At 40.4% G+C, this 17,605-nt stretch overlaps 3 protein-coding genes across 4 annotated transcripts; 2 read left to right on the forward strand and 1 right to left on the reverse strand.

Moving 5' to 3' along the window:
* Positions 1 to 88: 88 nt before the first annotated feature.
* cers5 (ceramide synthase 5) lies at positions 89 to 16,255 on the forward strand. 2 transcript variants are annotated; one of them, XM_078798729.1, is made up of 11 exons: positions 89 to 386; positions 8,259 to 8,364; positions 8,479 to 8,609; positions 8,834 to 8,891; positions 9,023 to 9,073; positions 10,145 to 10,237; positions 10,805 to 10,933; positions 11,150 to 11,256; positions 12,313 to 12,469; positions 14,373 to 14,473; positions 14,559 to 14,706. In XM_078798729.1, exons 1-10 carry the CDS (start codon positions 214 to 216, stop codon positions 14,466 to 14,468), a joined length of 1,101 nt encoding a protein of 366 aa, XP_078654855.1. In that variant the 5' UTR covers positions 89 to 213; the 3' UTR covers positions 14,469 to 14,473; positions 14,559 to 14,706. The 2 variants fall into 2 exon arrangements, with proteins under 2 accessions (XP_078654855.1, XP_057910863.2); XM_058054880.2 differs by lacking the exon at positions 14,373 to 14,473 and having other exon boundaries at positions 14,559 to 16,255.
* On the reverse strand, positions 14,739 to 16,046 carry cox14 (cytochrome c oxidase assembly factor COX14). Its single transcript, XM_058054885.2, has 2 exons — positions 15,911 to 16,046; positions 14,739 to 15,335 (listed from the first exon to the last, which is right to left on the reverse strand). Exon 2 carries the CDS (start codon positions 15,324 to 15,326, stop codon positions 15,150 to 15,152), a length of 177 nt encoding a protein of 58 aa, XP_057910868.1. The 5' UTR covers positions 15,327 to 15,335; positions 15,911 to 16,046; the 3' UTR covers positions 14,739 to 15,149.
* A 163-nt stretch (positions 16,256 to 16,418) lies between the features above and the next one.
* On the forward strand, positions 16,419 to 17,447 carry bcdin3d (BCDIN3 domain containing). The gene is made up of 2 exons (XM_058054882.2): positions 16,419 to 16,652; positions 16,733 to 17,447. The coding sequence occupies exons 1-2, from the start codon at positions 16,449 to 16,451 to the stop codon at positions 17,261 to 17,263; spliced, it is 735 nt and encodes a 244-aa protein (XP_057910865.2). The 5' UTR covers positions 16,419 to 16,448; the 3' UTR covers positions 17,264 to 17,447.
* The last annotated feature ends 158 nt before the right edge of the window (positions 17,448 to 17,605 follow it).

Genomic DNA, 17,605 nt, shown 5'->3' on the forward strand with positions numbered 1-17,605 from the left:
CAAAACACTCGTCCATTGTGGTGTATTTATGAAACTCTCAACCGGAAATGTACTTTCTCGTTTCGAAGTCAGTGCGGTAAAGTTGAGTGAGCCATGCCATCATCAGCGAGTAGGGCTGGCTGAAGAGGCGCCCCACAAGTTTCACACATCACTTTTTCCTCCGGGAAACAGGTTTATATTCTTCTCGCCCGGGGACGGAGACGCTGAGGAAACATGGCTGCACTTTCAACCTGGTTTTGGAATGAAAGGTTTTGGCTGCCTCACAACGTAACATGGGCGGACCTAGCCGACCAGGCTCCCGGAGTGGAGTACCCCAAAGCTGGACACTTGTTTGCCGCCTTGCCGTTGGCTTTGGGGATATTCGCCGTGAGGATGCTCTTTGAAAGGTTCGTACTCTGCTTCGCTTCTATTTCCTCCACAGAGAACAGAAATGACTAACGGTGGCCCCAGGAGGAAGGATGGGGACAAGCTAGCTTCAGTTCGTGTTAGCACACGCTCATTAACTTGTCATGCATTTCCTCATTACTACTTTTATTCACCACAGTAAATAACCTTTAAAAAAATAATATTCCCCCCTAATAAGAGTCTTTAACAGACCAATGGGTAACAGTGTGTGCATTAACTACTAGGTTAAAATCACATAAAAGTTAGCCATCTGTTGGACCACGCCCCTTTTACCATTTGAACATCAACATATCAAATCATGAGAAATGTTCTTTGTAATGTTCTGTTTTTTAAAACACCAGGATTACAATTCCCTTCCTAGCTGATACCATACATCTCATGTATCTGGGAGATTTTAAAAGTTCTATATTTCTAATTAAGTACAGTGACTGCAGTCACCTCAAATGACTGGAGTATCAGTATAGAATCCATTATACACCATTAAGATGTGTTATCATCATGTCAGAAATTGATGGTTTGGTATCGACCTGCACATCGCTACCTCTCTGCCCTTTAGTACTGCAGTACATTGCAAGTGCTGCATGCAATTGAAATACAACACATGACATCATGTGTTGACACCACAGGTGTGCCTGGCCACTTTCACTACTTGATGCTATGTTGCTAGGTGCTAGCATGTTAGCATTTTAGCTAATTTACTCATACACACATGGTATTATGCAGGGACGTTATAGGACATTTGGTACTTGAGGCTCTCTTGCTAGGTGATACCCTAATAACCATTAGCATGTTAGCATTTCAACTAATTTACTCATGTCCAAAGGCAAATACGCACATGGCATGATGTAGGGACACTATGGGACTGCCTTAACATTTTTAGGACTTGGTGCTTTCTTGCTAGATGCTACCATGCTAACTGTTTATGCATATCTAAATGAAAATACACACATGGTATGATGTGTGGACACTATGGACCTGCCGTGGCACTTTCGCCACTTAGTGCTATCTTGCTAGGTGTCACCATGCTAACTGTTAACATTTTGAAAGTTTGGCTATTTTACTCCTGTTTAAAGGCCTACATACACATGGCATGGTGTAGGAATGCTTTGTCAGCACTTTTGGCGGTAGCATTATATCTGTTAGCATGTTAACATTTTAGCTGTATTCCTCACATCTAAAGGCTAATACAGACATGGCGTGATGCTGGGATATTGTCGGACCGCCCTGACGCTTTTGCTATAGAGTGCCATTTCAGATGCTAGCATGCTAACAGTTAGCATGTTTGCTTTTTTGCTAAATTCCATTACTCGGTGGCATGGCAGAGCAGACACTGGGCCCGAAGTTCACAGCACATGTTGCATGTCCATCAAAATTCCCGTGGGAAATTTCTAGTTGTATCATTATTACACTGACATAGCTGGCCAACATCATGTAAGTGTGTGCCCCACCCACCAATTTAAATGATTATCGAATAATCCCTGTATTGTCATTCTAGGGATATTATCAAATGATTGCGATTATGTCCAATTGTGAGTTAGTCTGTCTTTCTCATCCCAAAGGAACGTAACTATGTTCAATCCCCTGCTAAAACTTGAATGCTGCAATGCAATGATGACATTATGACAAAGCTTTTCAAACCCTTGGCAACGCAGAGTTTATGAGCTTAACCTTGTTCATGTGACTGTTGCACCGTGCAGAAATGATCTTACATTATTTTATTGTTGGCTCATGTAAAGATAAGGCCAAAATCTTAGCTACTATACTACTTCTGATAGGAGAGGAAGAAAGGAGTGGTATTCAACCAGATTGTTTTATGGGAGATGTTGGCAGGGCGACCTTTGATGCGGATGAGAAGAGGTTTTATGCTGGATTATAATAACATGCTAGTCCTTTGACTCAAGTCGCCTAAATCGTATAATTATGAGCTGTTGGTTTCTATAGCATTTCTAAGCTCTTTAAACATCCTATTAAGCTATTAGGTTATATTATGCGATTTACTGTACGTGACAGTTTTATTATAGTGGAACCCAATTTTTCCCATAAGTAATGGAGATGACCCGAGATGACCGCATTGCCTAATTTACATAATTTTGATAGGCGTGCATGTACATGGAATTGTAATGCAGTGTTTCTCAAATAGAACCCCACCCACCCCCCGGGGTCTTCACTGTGTCAGGGGGGATCTGAGAGGTTTTCTTTTGATTTCAGTTCCTGGTTTCCGTTTCTAGTTCAGTCTTTACAAGACAGATAAATGAATAAATATGATCACTATCTATAATATTTCAAATCGGGCAGAGCTACAAAGATTTCCGTCCTTTGGGAGGGGTGCATGATCGAAAATAATTGAGAAGCACTGTTGTAATGGAAGCTGTTGAAGAGAGGAACAGTGTTGTGTGAGAGGCAAAACGTGACTAAAGACATGAAAAGCAGAACAAATATGTTTTATAAATAAATACATATTTACTTTTTTCTTGTTGCTTCTTGTCGTTTGAAAAAAATGTCACAAACAAGCCGCCTGATAAGCGAGACACATGTTTTCAGTCAGTCTGTCAGTCTCCAAAAGTGTCCAATAAGACCATGAAAAGCTTGCTAGATTTGTCACTAATTGCTTTTTTTTGAAAAAGAATATCTGGAGGCGTGTGAACACTTGCTAAATATAGTGATAAAGTCACTCAATTGGCAACTCTGATCTCTCCTGCTGTGTCTCTGACAGACCAGAGCCCTCTTCTGTACAAAATGTGTATGGAAATCTTACTAAAAATGTGTGTGTGCCTTAAAATCCAAAATGTACACACAAAATGCCTGGAGGCGGGCTATGAGTTTTGGAAATCCAATGAAATACACCTTCTGATAGATCTTGAAAGATGTCTGTGTGGGTTATTGTGTGTAGCTTGCTCTATAGGTTAGTACATTGTCACGACAGGTTGGCTTTTATTAGTAACATACTTGGCGTATAATAAATGCCGTATGCAACTTTTCGGCCCTGTTTTGTGCGTAAGCTTTATAGGTGAGGCCCCAGGTGCGTCTAAGGTGTATTAACAAGCAGATGATGTCGCCACCTGCTGTACGGTGTTATAATGACAAGCTACTGTACCTAGCTACTGTACCTTCACAGACAGTCCGATTATAATGCGTTCACAAGCGAAGTAACACTAAATCTAGCTGGATGTATGGGAAACCGGGTCTTGGGTCTCCTAGCTGTGAGGTCTGCGCTCTAACCACCAGACTGCCGTGCAGCCCGACACATAAACAGCAAAATGTATTTATTTTCTAAGGATCACTTTTAACCTAAATCACCGGACGACAAAATGCCAAAACAGAAAACATTAAATTTACTATTCATGTTGACCTGTCGCTTTATACATGTTGTATGAGCAGCCAGGACAGCAACATTTGTACTGTTTTTAACATTATATGACCACTACAGTGCTTTCTATGGTTATCATCACGTTTCACTGGTACCCTTACTATGTGATGGCAGCACATAAAAGCCACATTTACAGCAAAACACTGATGTCTCAAGCAGGTTGCTGAAGTCTTATGTCAGGTTGTGCATGGGCCAATTCCACCTCTGAATATTTGTGTGATGTATTTGTACAACCTTTAGGCCTTTCAAATTCTGAGATTCCACTCTTCTGTTCCACTGTTTCATGATGCTCACTTCCAGAGGGTCAGAACAGAACATCTCAAAATTCCCCTGAGAAGGGGATTAAAGAGGAGGAAGTGATTCCAGAAATGATTTTTACACTAATTAAGGCTAGTCCCTTCTCACCGTGTTCTTCCGACGGCAGTGTCTTTCCCACGATGCACAATAATTACATCATGTGAAACTCATGAACTCTTTCTTTTGCATTAATGACATTTCCAACCATGTGACTTCTAGTCAGTTTTCAGCGTCAAACAAGAGACCACATATGTTTTTCATTCAAATCAAAACATTGTCATGTGTGACATACCGTACTGTTGTGTTGTACTACTCCTTCTTTACCCTTGTCCATGTGACACTCTCCTCAGCTCCGGTGATGTTATTAGAGAGCGCTTGCACTCTCACTGACTCATTCATTTATTTATCACACCACAGCTCGGGTTCCTGCTCGGCTTGCTCTGTGCACAACTCGTAAAAAGTTTTGAATGTTATTTAGAAATGGCCATAGAGAACAGCACTTTTAGCATTTGGTTCTTGACTGTCAGTCACTGAAGCTCGTGCAATAAAAAATGCAAGTAGGCAACTTCGGGGATGATATACTGTTGAGTAGATCATGAATTATAAATTTGTGAGTAAATTTGCCTTTAGTTGAATTCATTCCCTCCAGTTATCGCCTACTTCCAATTCATGTTCCGTCCTCTTTGCGGTTTAGATAAATAAACACACTTTTTTGTGTGTCTTTGCTGAGACTACTTCTAGTTCTACTAGTTTAGCCTTCCAAACCAAGATTCTTCTTCATAATGTAAGACCTTGCACCCTCAATCTAAAACCAGTTTCTTCTTGCTTTGATCACAATTGTTGCCTTTCTGCTGGTGTAGAAGCATCCAGGCCATCCCTGTAAGCCAAGTCACGGGTTGGAATTCTGTACAAAGCTGTGACATATGCTCAAGATTTACCCCAAAGCTCTTTTGTGGTCAGTTTTCCCTCGGAAATGGAGGTGGACGCTGCTTGCCAAATATTGATGCTTCACATTAAACATCCTTTCTCGCTAATTGAATTGGCCACAAGCTTTGACATTGTCTGCTGCTTCCTTCTGTCTCCAAACCGTCTTATTTTGAGATGGGCTACGTGTACATTTAGTTTACAAAACTGAATGGGGATTCTTGTCGGTCCACAGTCCTGTTTGCCAAAAAATGTCTGCATTCTCGCACTCACAAGAGGGTTTGGCTCATTGCTCGCTTCAGGGTGGTGCTGTTGATTGCTGATTGTTACAACAACAGCAGTCATTTAAAGGAGCCCTTTCCTTCTCATTTCAGGGCATTTTAAAATATTTTTTGATCCTCAGAGGATACTAGAGTAAACGTCTTTTAATAAAATACAATGGAACCTTGGTTAGCGTCATTAATTTAACTTTTTAACATTAACTTTAACCAAAACGCACTACAACCCAAATAATCCAATGAATCCCTTCCAGAAAGCCAACATATTTTTTAAAGAAAACATGTTTTTATAGTTTTCCAATTATCGTTTTATGTGCACAAAACAATTCAGAATGCATATAAATACTTATAAATGATTAATCAGAGGGATAAATGAACTGTTATGGTAGTGCTGTCCAAGCAGGGCTACATACTGAAAAACTAAAGGGTGCCAGGGCCACTTTGATAATGTGTCAACCAACGCATGTAGATATGCTGAGGACTTATATATATCCAAAGAAAAACTGCATCTCAGCATTGTAATATTAGTGAAAAAACATGTAGTATGAACTTTCGTCTTTTTTTAAATTCAAATTTTAATTCCTGAATTCCAACTTTCTTCTTTCATAATCTTGATGCATGTAATATAATGAATATTTTGACTTTATTTTTAGTTTATTCTTGTAAAATTACAACTTTTTTCCTTGTTAGAATACAATTTTTCTCTCTTAATATTTTGATTTTATTCACATAAAATTACAGCTGTGTTTTCCGTTACTGCTGTTATAAAAAAAATATTATTTCAACTACTATTTCAGCTTGGTTCTTGTCAATTTTCTTCTCGTAATTACAACTTTATCCCCATAATATTATGACTTTATTCATGTAACATTATAACTGTTTTCTTGTTTAACTTAAAATAAAATTATGTATTTGTATTTTTGCAACATTTACATTTTTCTGTTCTTGAATTACAACTTTCTTTTATTTATGTATTTAAAAAAAAAAAAACTTTTTCAGCTTTCCAACATTACTTGGTTGTGTCGAAGAGTCAGAATAGTAAGCAGTAAGAATTTAACTGTGTTTATTTTGTGTAAGTCACGGAACAAAAGCGTTTTTCTGTGTAGCATTACAGCATGTGCATACAGGGAGCGGGGTTGCTAATTTTAAACACTTGTAGTCCCGCAAAAAAACCCTGTAATGTCCACTTTACACTTTACCGATGCTGTGCCTGAACGTGCAAGACTCTTCCACTATATTTTTACTCTGCTTGCAACTCTTAAGAAGCTCTTAAGAGTTATACAATATAGCGCTGCATACTTTCACTGCTCTTATTCCAAACAATGGCGGAGGAGGACGCGAAATACCCAAGAGGTAAATCTGGTTCCCGGAGACAATAAAGAAGGGAGAAGACGAGAAGTATGAATGCAGTTAGGTCACATCAGGGGCAGGGTGGTGCTTCCCAGGCGGTTTTCTTCTTCTTTTCTTCCCCTCTATGTTGTTGCTTAATACCCAAACAACTACATCAAACCAAAAAGGGAAGCTTTCTGAGAATTACACCTGCTGATTATTTTTTCCTCCTCTTTAGTAAGGCAAAAACCGCAATCTAGTGAGTACATGTCTTGATTGAAAGACATCTTTGGCATGGTGAATAACTAGTACTGATGTTTTGGAATTTGGGAACAGGAATTTCCCTTAAGGCAGTGGTTCTTGATTGGTTTGTTTCATTTTCCCCTGAGGGACTGATTTTTATTTCGAAATACCATTGAGAACCTGTAGTATTTATTATCTTTACAAACCACTGTATGAGTTGCTGGCACAATCATGAATTATGAATAAAGAAACGGTTATGGGTATTAGTCCACCTCGCTGTAGCGCCCCCTCTACAGGCTCGGTCGAATATTTTAGAAGAACTGCCTTAAAGGGGAAATTTAGCTTGACTTGAAATCAGTAAGAAAGACACCAAAGGTGGGGTAAATACCGCAATCACAAATGGGTACTAGATATTTTTAATACAGTAATCCAAGTCCTTAAAGCCAAGCAGTGACTGCCATTGTTGACCTACATTTAGTATCTAATCATGCTGCACATGGAATGCTGCATTTAGTTTTTTGCAGGCTGTCCTCTGATTTGAGTTCCTCATAAAAAAGCCTCCCGGTGGTCTCCCTTCCTGGAGAAACAGCACGTTCATTTACCATATCAGATACCAATGTCAAGCCAAAAACCACAGGAATTTCTTATGTACTTTCTTCTATTGTATTGCTAATCATAGATCTTGGTTGTTGTTTTTTCTTTCAGTTCGAGATGTATTATGGTAATAGAACGTTATCGGAAAGCACTTTGCCAAGTGCTCGGAACAAACAAAGGTATTGAGGCGCAAGTCTTTATCAGAAATATTAGATGACATTCCCAACACGATCCCTAGTGACTTTCAAAGGAATGCTTACCCATTTTTATGGTGACCGTTCCATAGTCCAATTACACTATAAAACCTCTACCTCAGTATGTGTATTCATGCTATTCTGCCTAAAAGAAAATCAGTGCAACACACAATAAAAAAACAATGTTCTCCTTCCTCTTCCTCTGTAGGCCAGAAACAGAACAAGACCTTTTTTTAGGCATCATTAATGTTGATAATCAACACCTTTTAAAGATCAGATGTTAGCAACAATTAACTTGACTTGTTAGCGGTTCAAAACGTTGCAATTGGTGCAGGTCCACCTATAAGAATGTCACCCTAAGACAGGTGACATTGCAAATATAGAAAAAAATAATTGATTGCTCGATTAATCGGGGAAAAAAAGGCTTTAGATTAATTGACTAAGAAAATAATAATTAGTTCCAGTCCTATAAAGAACTCATCAATTGTATTAATGCTGGCTGAGCAGTTTGCTCCTTACTGTGTTTACAAGGTTGGTTCTCTTGCTGATGTGCTCCTGTGTTTCCTGTCCACTTTCTCATGCACTCCAAATCATTATTAAAGTTTTTTTTTCTGACCTCTGCCACAGATTTGTTGCCAGTGCCTGTGCCAGGAGCCTTCACATTCATCCAGAGGTTGGACGGCGAGCTCAGCCCAACGCAGTGCTGGAGAAAGTGTTTACGTCCATTACAAAGGTGTTTACATGTCTAAGAATATTCCATCTTTTCATGGAATCTCCAGGATGTGAAAAATAGCTGATGCACAAGTCGAGTGTTTCTTCTTGTTCTAATGTGGTCATTTCCCGCCAGAGTCCAGACTCCCGCCATCTGGACGGCCTGTCCAAGCAGCTGGACTGGGAGGTGCGAAAGGTCCAGCGCTGGTTCAGACAGCGAAGGAACCAAGATAAACCCAGCATACACACCAAGTTCTGCGAGAGCATGTAGGTCCATGTCTGTTTGCCTTCACCTTTGACCTCACTGCAGGCTTGAAGCATTGCTTACTGCAGTGCATGAGTGCTGCTTTGCTGCCATCTTTGTGTGAATCAAAAGGCATGTCTATGACATTATTATTATTATTTAGTGAGTTGAAGCATATATGTGTCCATGTGTGTGAATGTGATTTTGAACCGTGGAATCTTTTTTTTTTCTGGATTATCCATTTCAGGTGGAGGTTAACGTTTTATTTGTGCATATTTACCTATGGATTCCAGTTTCTCTGGCAGGTGAGCACACCACAGGGCTCAAGCCTGTTAGCATAGTAGTAGCCAGGATTAATTTGTATAATTATTACAATATTGTAGGCTTTTGTCTATTTCATTGCAAAAGCAACTAATGCATGATGCTCTTTGTTTAGACCCCTTGGATGTGGGACACGCGGCATTGCTGGTACGGTTATCCTTACCAGGTATGTTGTTGCAGGTGGACGCAGCATTAGGTACACCTGCACATGCAGATTTTTCCGCTTAGCATCTCTGTGTGGAGTTTGCATGTTCTCTACGTGCATGTGTGGGTTTTCTCCGGGTACTCCGGTTTCCTCCCACATTTAAAAAACATGCTAGGTTAATTGGCGACTCCAAATTGTCCATAGGTATGAATGTGTGGTTGTTTGTCTATATGTGCCCTGTGATTGTCTGGCAACCAGTCCAGGGTATACCCCGCCTCTCGCTCGAAGACAGCTGGGATAGGCTCCAGCATACCCCTGCGACCCTCATGAGGATAAGCGGTAGAAAATGAATGAATGAATAATACAGTGGAACCGCCTTAATCGTTTCCACCGGTATCAGTGCATCAAGTCATCAAGTCCTGGTCCACTATGTTCTTATTATTTTTAAAACAGTGCCCGCTTAAGTCAAAGTCGACAGGTAGGTTTTTGTAAAAAAAAAAAATTATGCACATATCAGTTACAATTTTTCTGAGTTCCCGTAACGTAACCCTAGCAAACTGTTTTGCCAACTTCCTCACAATTGCAGCGTACCACAATATATGTAGTGTTTGTTTACACAGCATTAATACTTGCACACACTTACTTCCTGTTCAGTGCAAACTAAGCTTCAATGTAAAAAGCATGGCAATATTTCCATGGATTCTTGTTTGCCACTGGCAAAATGAATTGTGTATGGATGAAAACTTTACTGTTACTGTTATCAAGACATACAACAAAATATATTGGCAGCTTAGGAGTATAAAATATTGTAATGTTAGAGGAATGCTGATGAGGCAGGATGACTGTGCACAAATCAGTCTTTTATTGGCATCTACAAAACTGCTCTGTACACCTTAAAAAAAAGGTTTCATCTATGTCGGCAACCATCTATGTTAGTCAGCCAGAAGCATAAGCAGGTTCCTAAGTAACACTCGGCCATACTGTCTTTTATTATTGTGGATATAGTTAGTAGATGTAGTAAAGAGTCGCTATTAAAATGTCCCCTGTCTTCAACTCAATCACTTCAACTGTTTTTTCTTTGTGCCACCAAAGGTCATGACCCCTGGACTTTACTGTTACTACACAACAGAGCTGGCCTTTTACTGGTCGCTTGTGTTCTCCCAGTTCACAGACATTAAAAGGAAGGTGAGGTGCAAATACTCAGCCCATTTCGTGTAAATCTTCACTGATGACATCATATTAGAAGGTCACATGGGTTTAGCTTCGGTCAAGGAGCTGGGCGGGGGTGCATAGCACGAGGGCGCCCTCTCTCATGTGACTGCTGGCCCAAATGATGTAAATTCCAGAGTAGCAACAGTGCCGAGAGCTGTTTTGATAAGGTTGGACGGATTTTTGTGTGGAAGCAGTTTTAAAGTTGCAAGTGTATTTTCACAAAGTCCACATTCACTCGAGTTAATTGGCACATGTGGAAGTTATCTCACTTTAATGTGTTTAAAGTGTTTATTTTCCTGCATGAAACCAATTTCAAATTAAGCTCACAGTGCTTTTGATAACTTTTTACTTTAGCACAAAGCATGAAGTTTAGACGGTAAACATAAAAGACGACATAAACGACACCTTCCATTCCAGCATCATTGAATCCACCATAACAGAGAATGGATGTTTACATGGTGTATTATTTTCCTCAGGAAAGTGTTGCTGCTGTCCACACTTGTCCCAAGTGTCTTTCTAATTCGTCTTTTCGAACCACAGGACTTCCTTGCCATGTTTATTCATCACCTGGCGACAGTGGGCTTGATCAGCTTCTCCTACGCCAACAACATGGTGCGGGTGGGCAGCCTTGTGATGTGCGTGCACGATGCCTCCGACTTCCTGCTCGAGGTCGGTGAGAAACGGAAGGCAGCCGCACTCACAGGCCACAACATTAGGTACACCTGCGCTGTCTAATGAGACGGACATTGTTGACTCAGCTCTTAGTGTTGCATCTCATTACATTGTGCAGATGTACCTAATAGTGTTTCATAGTATAGCGTTCCACTGTGTAACATACGTAAGGATCGGAAGCACAATAAAGTTTTATTGTTTTTTTTTTTACAGGCAGCCAAACTGGCCAACTATGCCAGGTATCAGCGGCTGTGTGACCTCCTCTTCATCGTGTTTAGCATTGTGTTCTTCATCACACGGCTTGTCATATATCCGCTATGGTGAGTACGCCTGCTGTGAACCATCTCACTTCTTAAGATGCTTACTTTTTTTTGTCTTTTTTGAAGTTTTTAAAAAAGAAAAGCAGCCGTCTGTCGCCACATTGTGCTTCGAATCATACTATTTTGTACTTGTAGTACAGTCTATGTAAAAATACATATTTAAGCACATTTTACACATTTTCCCCAGAATAAAAATGGCTAAATGAATTAAAATACATTATATTTGTATAGTAGTTGATGCTATGTAGTATCGTACATTGGTCAGTAGATGTGAGTAATATTCCTGTAACACAATCATCAGACATGATAGTCGGAACAACAGGCTTTTATTGCAGGTTAGAATGACAGCAATAATAAGACACTAATCATAATAAGGGGCATCATAATAATAACATGTTACAGCAGACTAGTTGTGGACATTTGAATCAATTTACTTCATCGAATATGGTAAAAAAAAAGGAAAAAATTATAAAATATAATAATATATATAATAATAAAATTATAAATATAATTATATATATAATTATAAATATAATTATATATATACAATTGTAAATATAATTGTATATACGTATATATATAATTATATATATTAAATAAAAGTTTAACAGGACTGATTGTTCTGAACTCCTGTTTCTGTAGTTCTCTCCATTTGGCCGCCATTGCTTCAAGATTCAACTAATCCACAACCGCAATTTATAACCATCACTTATTCATTTATCATTAATAACTGCCCAGTGAGGTACATTATGGTGGTCGACATCCATGCATTGGCAGCTGTACTCCGTGCCGTTTGAGAACATCCGGTGATAGCGTGAATGTGTAGACGTGGAAGAGAAGGATGTAACGTGATCAAGCATATTCAGTGTCCTACAGCACGCAGGAGATCTTGTGTTGCTGCTCACAAGAGAAATCCATACCTCTCATTCATGCTTCTTCACGATCCTGTGTCACGACCTTTAGAACCATGACACCATTATCCCCTTAGCAAACTTCCAAGTGGGAATTACAGTAGAACCTGTTAACCTTAGACCGATGTATGTGTATGTGTTGTAGGTTGTTGAACTCCACCATGTTTGAGAGCTGGGTCATAGTGGGACCCTTCCCATCGTGGTGGGTCTTCAACTTCTTATTGCTGGTGCTGCAGGTGCTGCACATCATCTGGTCTTACCTCATTGCACGCATCGCTGTCAAGGCCATCCTGAGGGGCAAGGTGGGTTGCTGTGCTAAAATAACACTTGTTGTATGGATCGAGCTTGCTAAAAAACTAGCTAAAAACATACATATGTACATACAAGCTCTTTTGTTTCATGACACAGTTACGACACGGGTAAAGTGTTAGCGTTAGAAAGCGTTAGCGTTGGAAGGTTTGTCGGCTAGTCCAGCTAAAATGCCGTTGACAGATTAAAATGCATTTCCTTTGCTGGTAGGGAATCAGGAACTCCAGTACGAGGCATTTCTAGCAAGTAAACAGAATCAGAGCTTAGGGAAGTGCGGAGAGCAAACACGCCCATATTAGGAAGTCCACCCCTCTGTGACATCACAAAGGGCTGGTTTTACCACGCCTTTTGAAACCGAGCATTTTAAGTCATCCCAAACTTCTTTTAAGGCTCACTTTTAAATACTCAAACCACATTATCTGAAACTTTGGCATCGTTGAACACAAGAATTTAACATTGTAGCTCCATTTATAGGTCAGAAAAGTGGAAAAAGCATAATCAGTCCCCCTTAACACATGCTATTTATTAAAATAAGGTTTTACAAATGTGTGAAACTGACCTTAATGGTGTTTGATCATTTGACTGTTAGGGAGTTGAATACAGCAGCATTTCTATAAATATGGATTGTTATGAGTTTAGTTTTTTCCCACAAGAATCACCAGCAAGTGGAAGCACCTGTGGTGTCCACTCCCACCTGAAGGTCTGAGTAATCAGCAGGGCTAGGCGGGTATATAAGGACCATTTGCTGCTCAGGTTCTTCTTTTTTTTGTGAGTGTGAGAGTCAACACCCTCAGTTGGCTTTCTTGGTATTTAGTGAGAATAAACTGTGCTGTGTTGGATTTGGTGTTTTGACCTTCCACTGGTCCACCGATTTCCACTCTTTTCTTTAACTGTTTTTATTGGTTCTATCATTTTGATAGACTCAGTGGGTGGCAGGAAGAATTAATATTCCACTGACACCTTTTAGAACACAAGACCCAGTTTTGATTTACATGCAGTTTAGGTTAGTTTCCCCCTTAGGAACCTTTATTTCACCAGTTTGTGTTCACAACACAACAGTATGTTTTAAAAATGTTTATATCTTTGACATTTTGCAAACAACCTAGGAGTTATGCAAATTGGATATGATGTTTGGATAATTGAGTAAATATTTTTTAAAAAGGAGGGGGAAAAAAACTGTAAAGTAGATCGTGTACAATAAGTGTATGTATGATGATTCATTCATTCGTTAGTTCATTTTCTACCGCTTATCCTCACGAATATCGCGGGGGTGCTGGAGCCTATCCCAGCTGTCTTCAGGCGAGAGGCGGGGTACACCCTGGACTGGTCACCAATCAGTCAATCACAGGGCACATATAGTCAAACAACCATTCACACTCACATTCATACCTATGGACAATTTGGAGTCGCCAATTAACCTAGCATGTTTTTGGAATGTGGGAGGAAACCGGAGTACCCGGAGAAAACCCACACATGCACGGGTAGAACATCACCACAGAGAGATGGCTGAATGTGGAATCGAACGTAGGTCTCCTAGCTGTGAGGCCTGTGTGCTTAACCACTGAGCTGTTGTACATTTAATTACATGTACTGCTAATATTGTACAGCAACCAGACTCTTCTGTGGTTATCATCACACTTTTACACTATAAACAAGAAAACTCATGAGATTAGCAAACGTAGCACGTGACAATGGTTTGAACCTTTTCCACAAGTTTCCAGTGTATGTAGAAACCCTGGATTAAGTTTGATTCTGATCTGAATTAGGATTGTTTGACCTTGGCATATTGTTGCATTCAGGACCACTTAGAACATTACATTACTGTTGTGTGTCTGTTTTTATTCTGTTCTAGCGGTTTCTAGTTTTGTGTCCATGCTCTCCGTCTTGTCTCTGCAGAAGCAGTTTCGTTCATCTTCTCCTTCTGGAATGATCAGTCTTTGTCCTTTTAAGCCTTCTTCTTCTCTCACTTCTTTCTGCACATTTTACCTTTAATGGCTGTAAGTCTTCCAGGCCTTGACAATGTTTGGTCAATTAAAGGCGCCACCTTGTGTTCACAATTGGTATGACTTCTGTCTCCAAAAGGTGTGCAACGACGTGCGGAGCGACATCGAGAGCAGCTCCGAGGAGGAGTCACCGGCGGCGGATCAAGTGAAGACGACGCGAGGGGAAAACGGCACAAATGGCCACTGCGCCTCTGCCGCCAGGAGTCGATCCCAGAACCACAGCGACTAAGTTTTTTTTTTTTTTTTAATGCTCGTCGTCTTTGAACTGATGATGCCGACGGTCCCATGGGCCAAGAGGTCTCACTTGGCGACGAGTACGTTCGGACGCTTTGCGATCTTTGCATTTCACACACTCTTGTTTGGAACAAGTTGTTGTATTTTAACTCAACTCTAAGTCAGCCTTTTTCGTGTTACTTTTTTTATTCCTGTTTTTAACTGAGACCACATAGAGATGTAGTCACTGCCTGTACAGGTTTCAGGTACCAACATGTCTTCTCACATCGCTGCCTTCTCCAAATATACATTTTGTTGGTGTAATATGCTGTTCACGTGGTGCAATTACACACATTTTAATATGGTACACACAACTGCATTGCATCCCAAAATGTCCTGCAGGGAATAAAATGAACATCACAAAAAAAGGGGGAGGGGGTTACTGCAGTCCAGTCCATTAGTCCTTAATAACTTCCGGATCCTGGTTTTCAGCGGCCAGTTGGAGCTGCTTCTGCTTCTGCATGAAGCGGTAACCCCTCAAGGCGCACAGGTAGCCCCCGTAGATGGTTAGCAGCATCATGGAGCCCGAAAAGGCCCGATAGCCAATGTCTGCGAGACGCTTAGCCGTTACCATGACGACGACCTTTAAAGGGGAACCAGGTAGAATAGAACAAGTCAGTTCAGTTCTTGTCTTGAAGTTTTAATTACACAATAGTAGTATCAGTATACTATGACATCCCTAGTGACAAACCGCAATTTTTATATTTTACAGCTGTACACGTTCTCTTTAACTTCCGGGTGTGATACCGGATGCGATGACGTCAAACAGACAAACTTAACTATTGCTATTGAGTACAACGAATACTGTCATAATCTTCGTTTATACACCTAATCTGAGAAAGAAATAAAGTTTCGTTTTGAATAATCATGTGAATAAGGAAATGCGCTTGTTTAATTAAACAAGTTTATTGTTTCCCAGATGGTAAAAGCATAAACGGACCAAGGTCAACACATTAGACACTTATTTTAACATAATGCACCACGTTTATCTTATACAGCTTAGGCTAGGTTGTGTTCATTTAACAGTACTTTCGCCTCCTGAAAAGACTACCTCAAATTGATTTTCAAGGCAAACGAGTCACATTCAATCCAAACATTTGAGGTGACGTGTCAAAATTCACCTTACAAAGACGATCCCACCCGATTAAAATCACTTACCTGTTTTAATCCCAAATAAAAAAGTCAGCGTTCGCTTTGTGGAAGCTCAATGTCAGCGGCTACAAACACAGTTAGCAGAGATGCTAACATTCGCTTTCGTAAGGTACGGAAGCCGAGGAGATACAGTATTTTTCCCTTTCGCTGCTTTTAACAGCGACACTTAGTGGTCACAAGCTCTATTGACAACTACATTGGAGCACTTTATTCACTCAGTGAATTCATATAATAAATTACGGTAGGTATAAATGACGCTGTGATTATGTTGATGGCTAAAGTGTCAGGTTGTGTTTAAAATGTGGTAGCTTGTAATAATGTGGAAGCTTTCCGTGTTGCACACACCACAAGTATTAAAACTACTAGTACTACTACATGGATACATGTGATATTTGTTTAATTGCTTCAATAACTAGCCGAAAAACGTTAACGTTAGTTAGCCTATGTGTTGGAGTGGGGCACGAAAAAATAAAGGCTTCGGACCTGCCCGGAAGCATTATAGTGTTGCACAAAATAACACCAGTACTACTACTGCTACAGCAACATGGCGACATGTGAGAATAGTAGCGAGGTCGACGATGAAATAAACGAACCAGGCGCTGCTCCTTTTGGAAATTTTATAAATTATTACACTTTTAATCCACCGGAGAATCGACTGAGTCTGATCCCCACCACGTTGCTTCGGGATTTAGGCTACAGCGACAGCAGTCAGACGATATTGCTGCTGGATGTGGGCTGCAACACAGGGGTAGAAGTAACTTGAATGTTCGTGTTAAATAATGGATCGTTATTCATTAAATTTATGTATTTTGCTTTTATTAATTACAGGATCTAAGCGTAGCACTTTACAAGCATGTAGTGCAGACCTCGGAATCAAACGTTCATCTTCTTGGCTTCGACCTGGACGACACCCTGATCCAGCGGGCCAACTGCACTAACCCTTTCCCGGGTAGCGTCACCTTCACGCCGCTGGACATCACCGGAGACTGCACGCCACTGCAGGACTACCTCAATCTGCACGGATCCTCGCATTTCCATCTGACTTTCTGCCTAGCCGTCACCATGTGGGTCCATCTGAACCACGGCGACGCCGGCCTACTGCGGCTCCTCTCTCGTCTGGCGGAGCTCAGCCAGCACCTCCTACTGGAGGCGCAGCCCTGGAAGTGTTACCGGTCAGCGGCCAGGAGGCTCCGAAAGCTGGGCCGGTCAGACTTCGACCACTTTAAGAATCTCCAGATCCGAGGGGACATGAGCAAACACGCTAGGAGACACCTAGAGGGACACTGCAACATGGAGCTCGTACGGAGTTTCGGGGCCACTGTTTGGAATCGGAAGTTGTTGCTGTTTAAACGGAAGTGACCGGGGGAGTATTTTTGGGTTACACAGGAAGTCGAATAGGGAAACATACAACTGTATTCATGATAAAATAACTACCAACTTGAAATTTCAACACAATTTGATACATTGTAATAGAAAATTTGTAAGTATATAAAATAAAACTTGTGTTAAAACCATATTTTAAACTTATTTTCGACTTGTATTGCAAATTATTTACGTATTTCATAATATACAGTGGGTTTTAAAACAGAATAATGGTAAATTTCAGCCATTCCAGTCATATTATGGATGTATTATTGTGTTTAGGTTTTTGTTAAACTTTAGATTAAGGCAAAAAAAATCTGTTTATTAAAGTAGACGAGC

This window comes from Doryrhamphus excisus, linkage group LG18 (assembly GCF_037039965.1).
Source record: "Doryrhamphus excisus strain RoL-2023G ecotype Guam linkage group LG18, RoL_Dexc_Guam_v1.1, whole genome shotgun sequence".
Lineage (NCBI taxonomy): Eukaryota > Metazoa > Chordata > Actinopteri > Syngnathiformes > Syngnathidae > Doryrhamphus > Doryrhamphus excisus.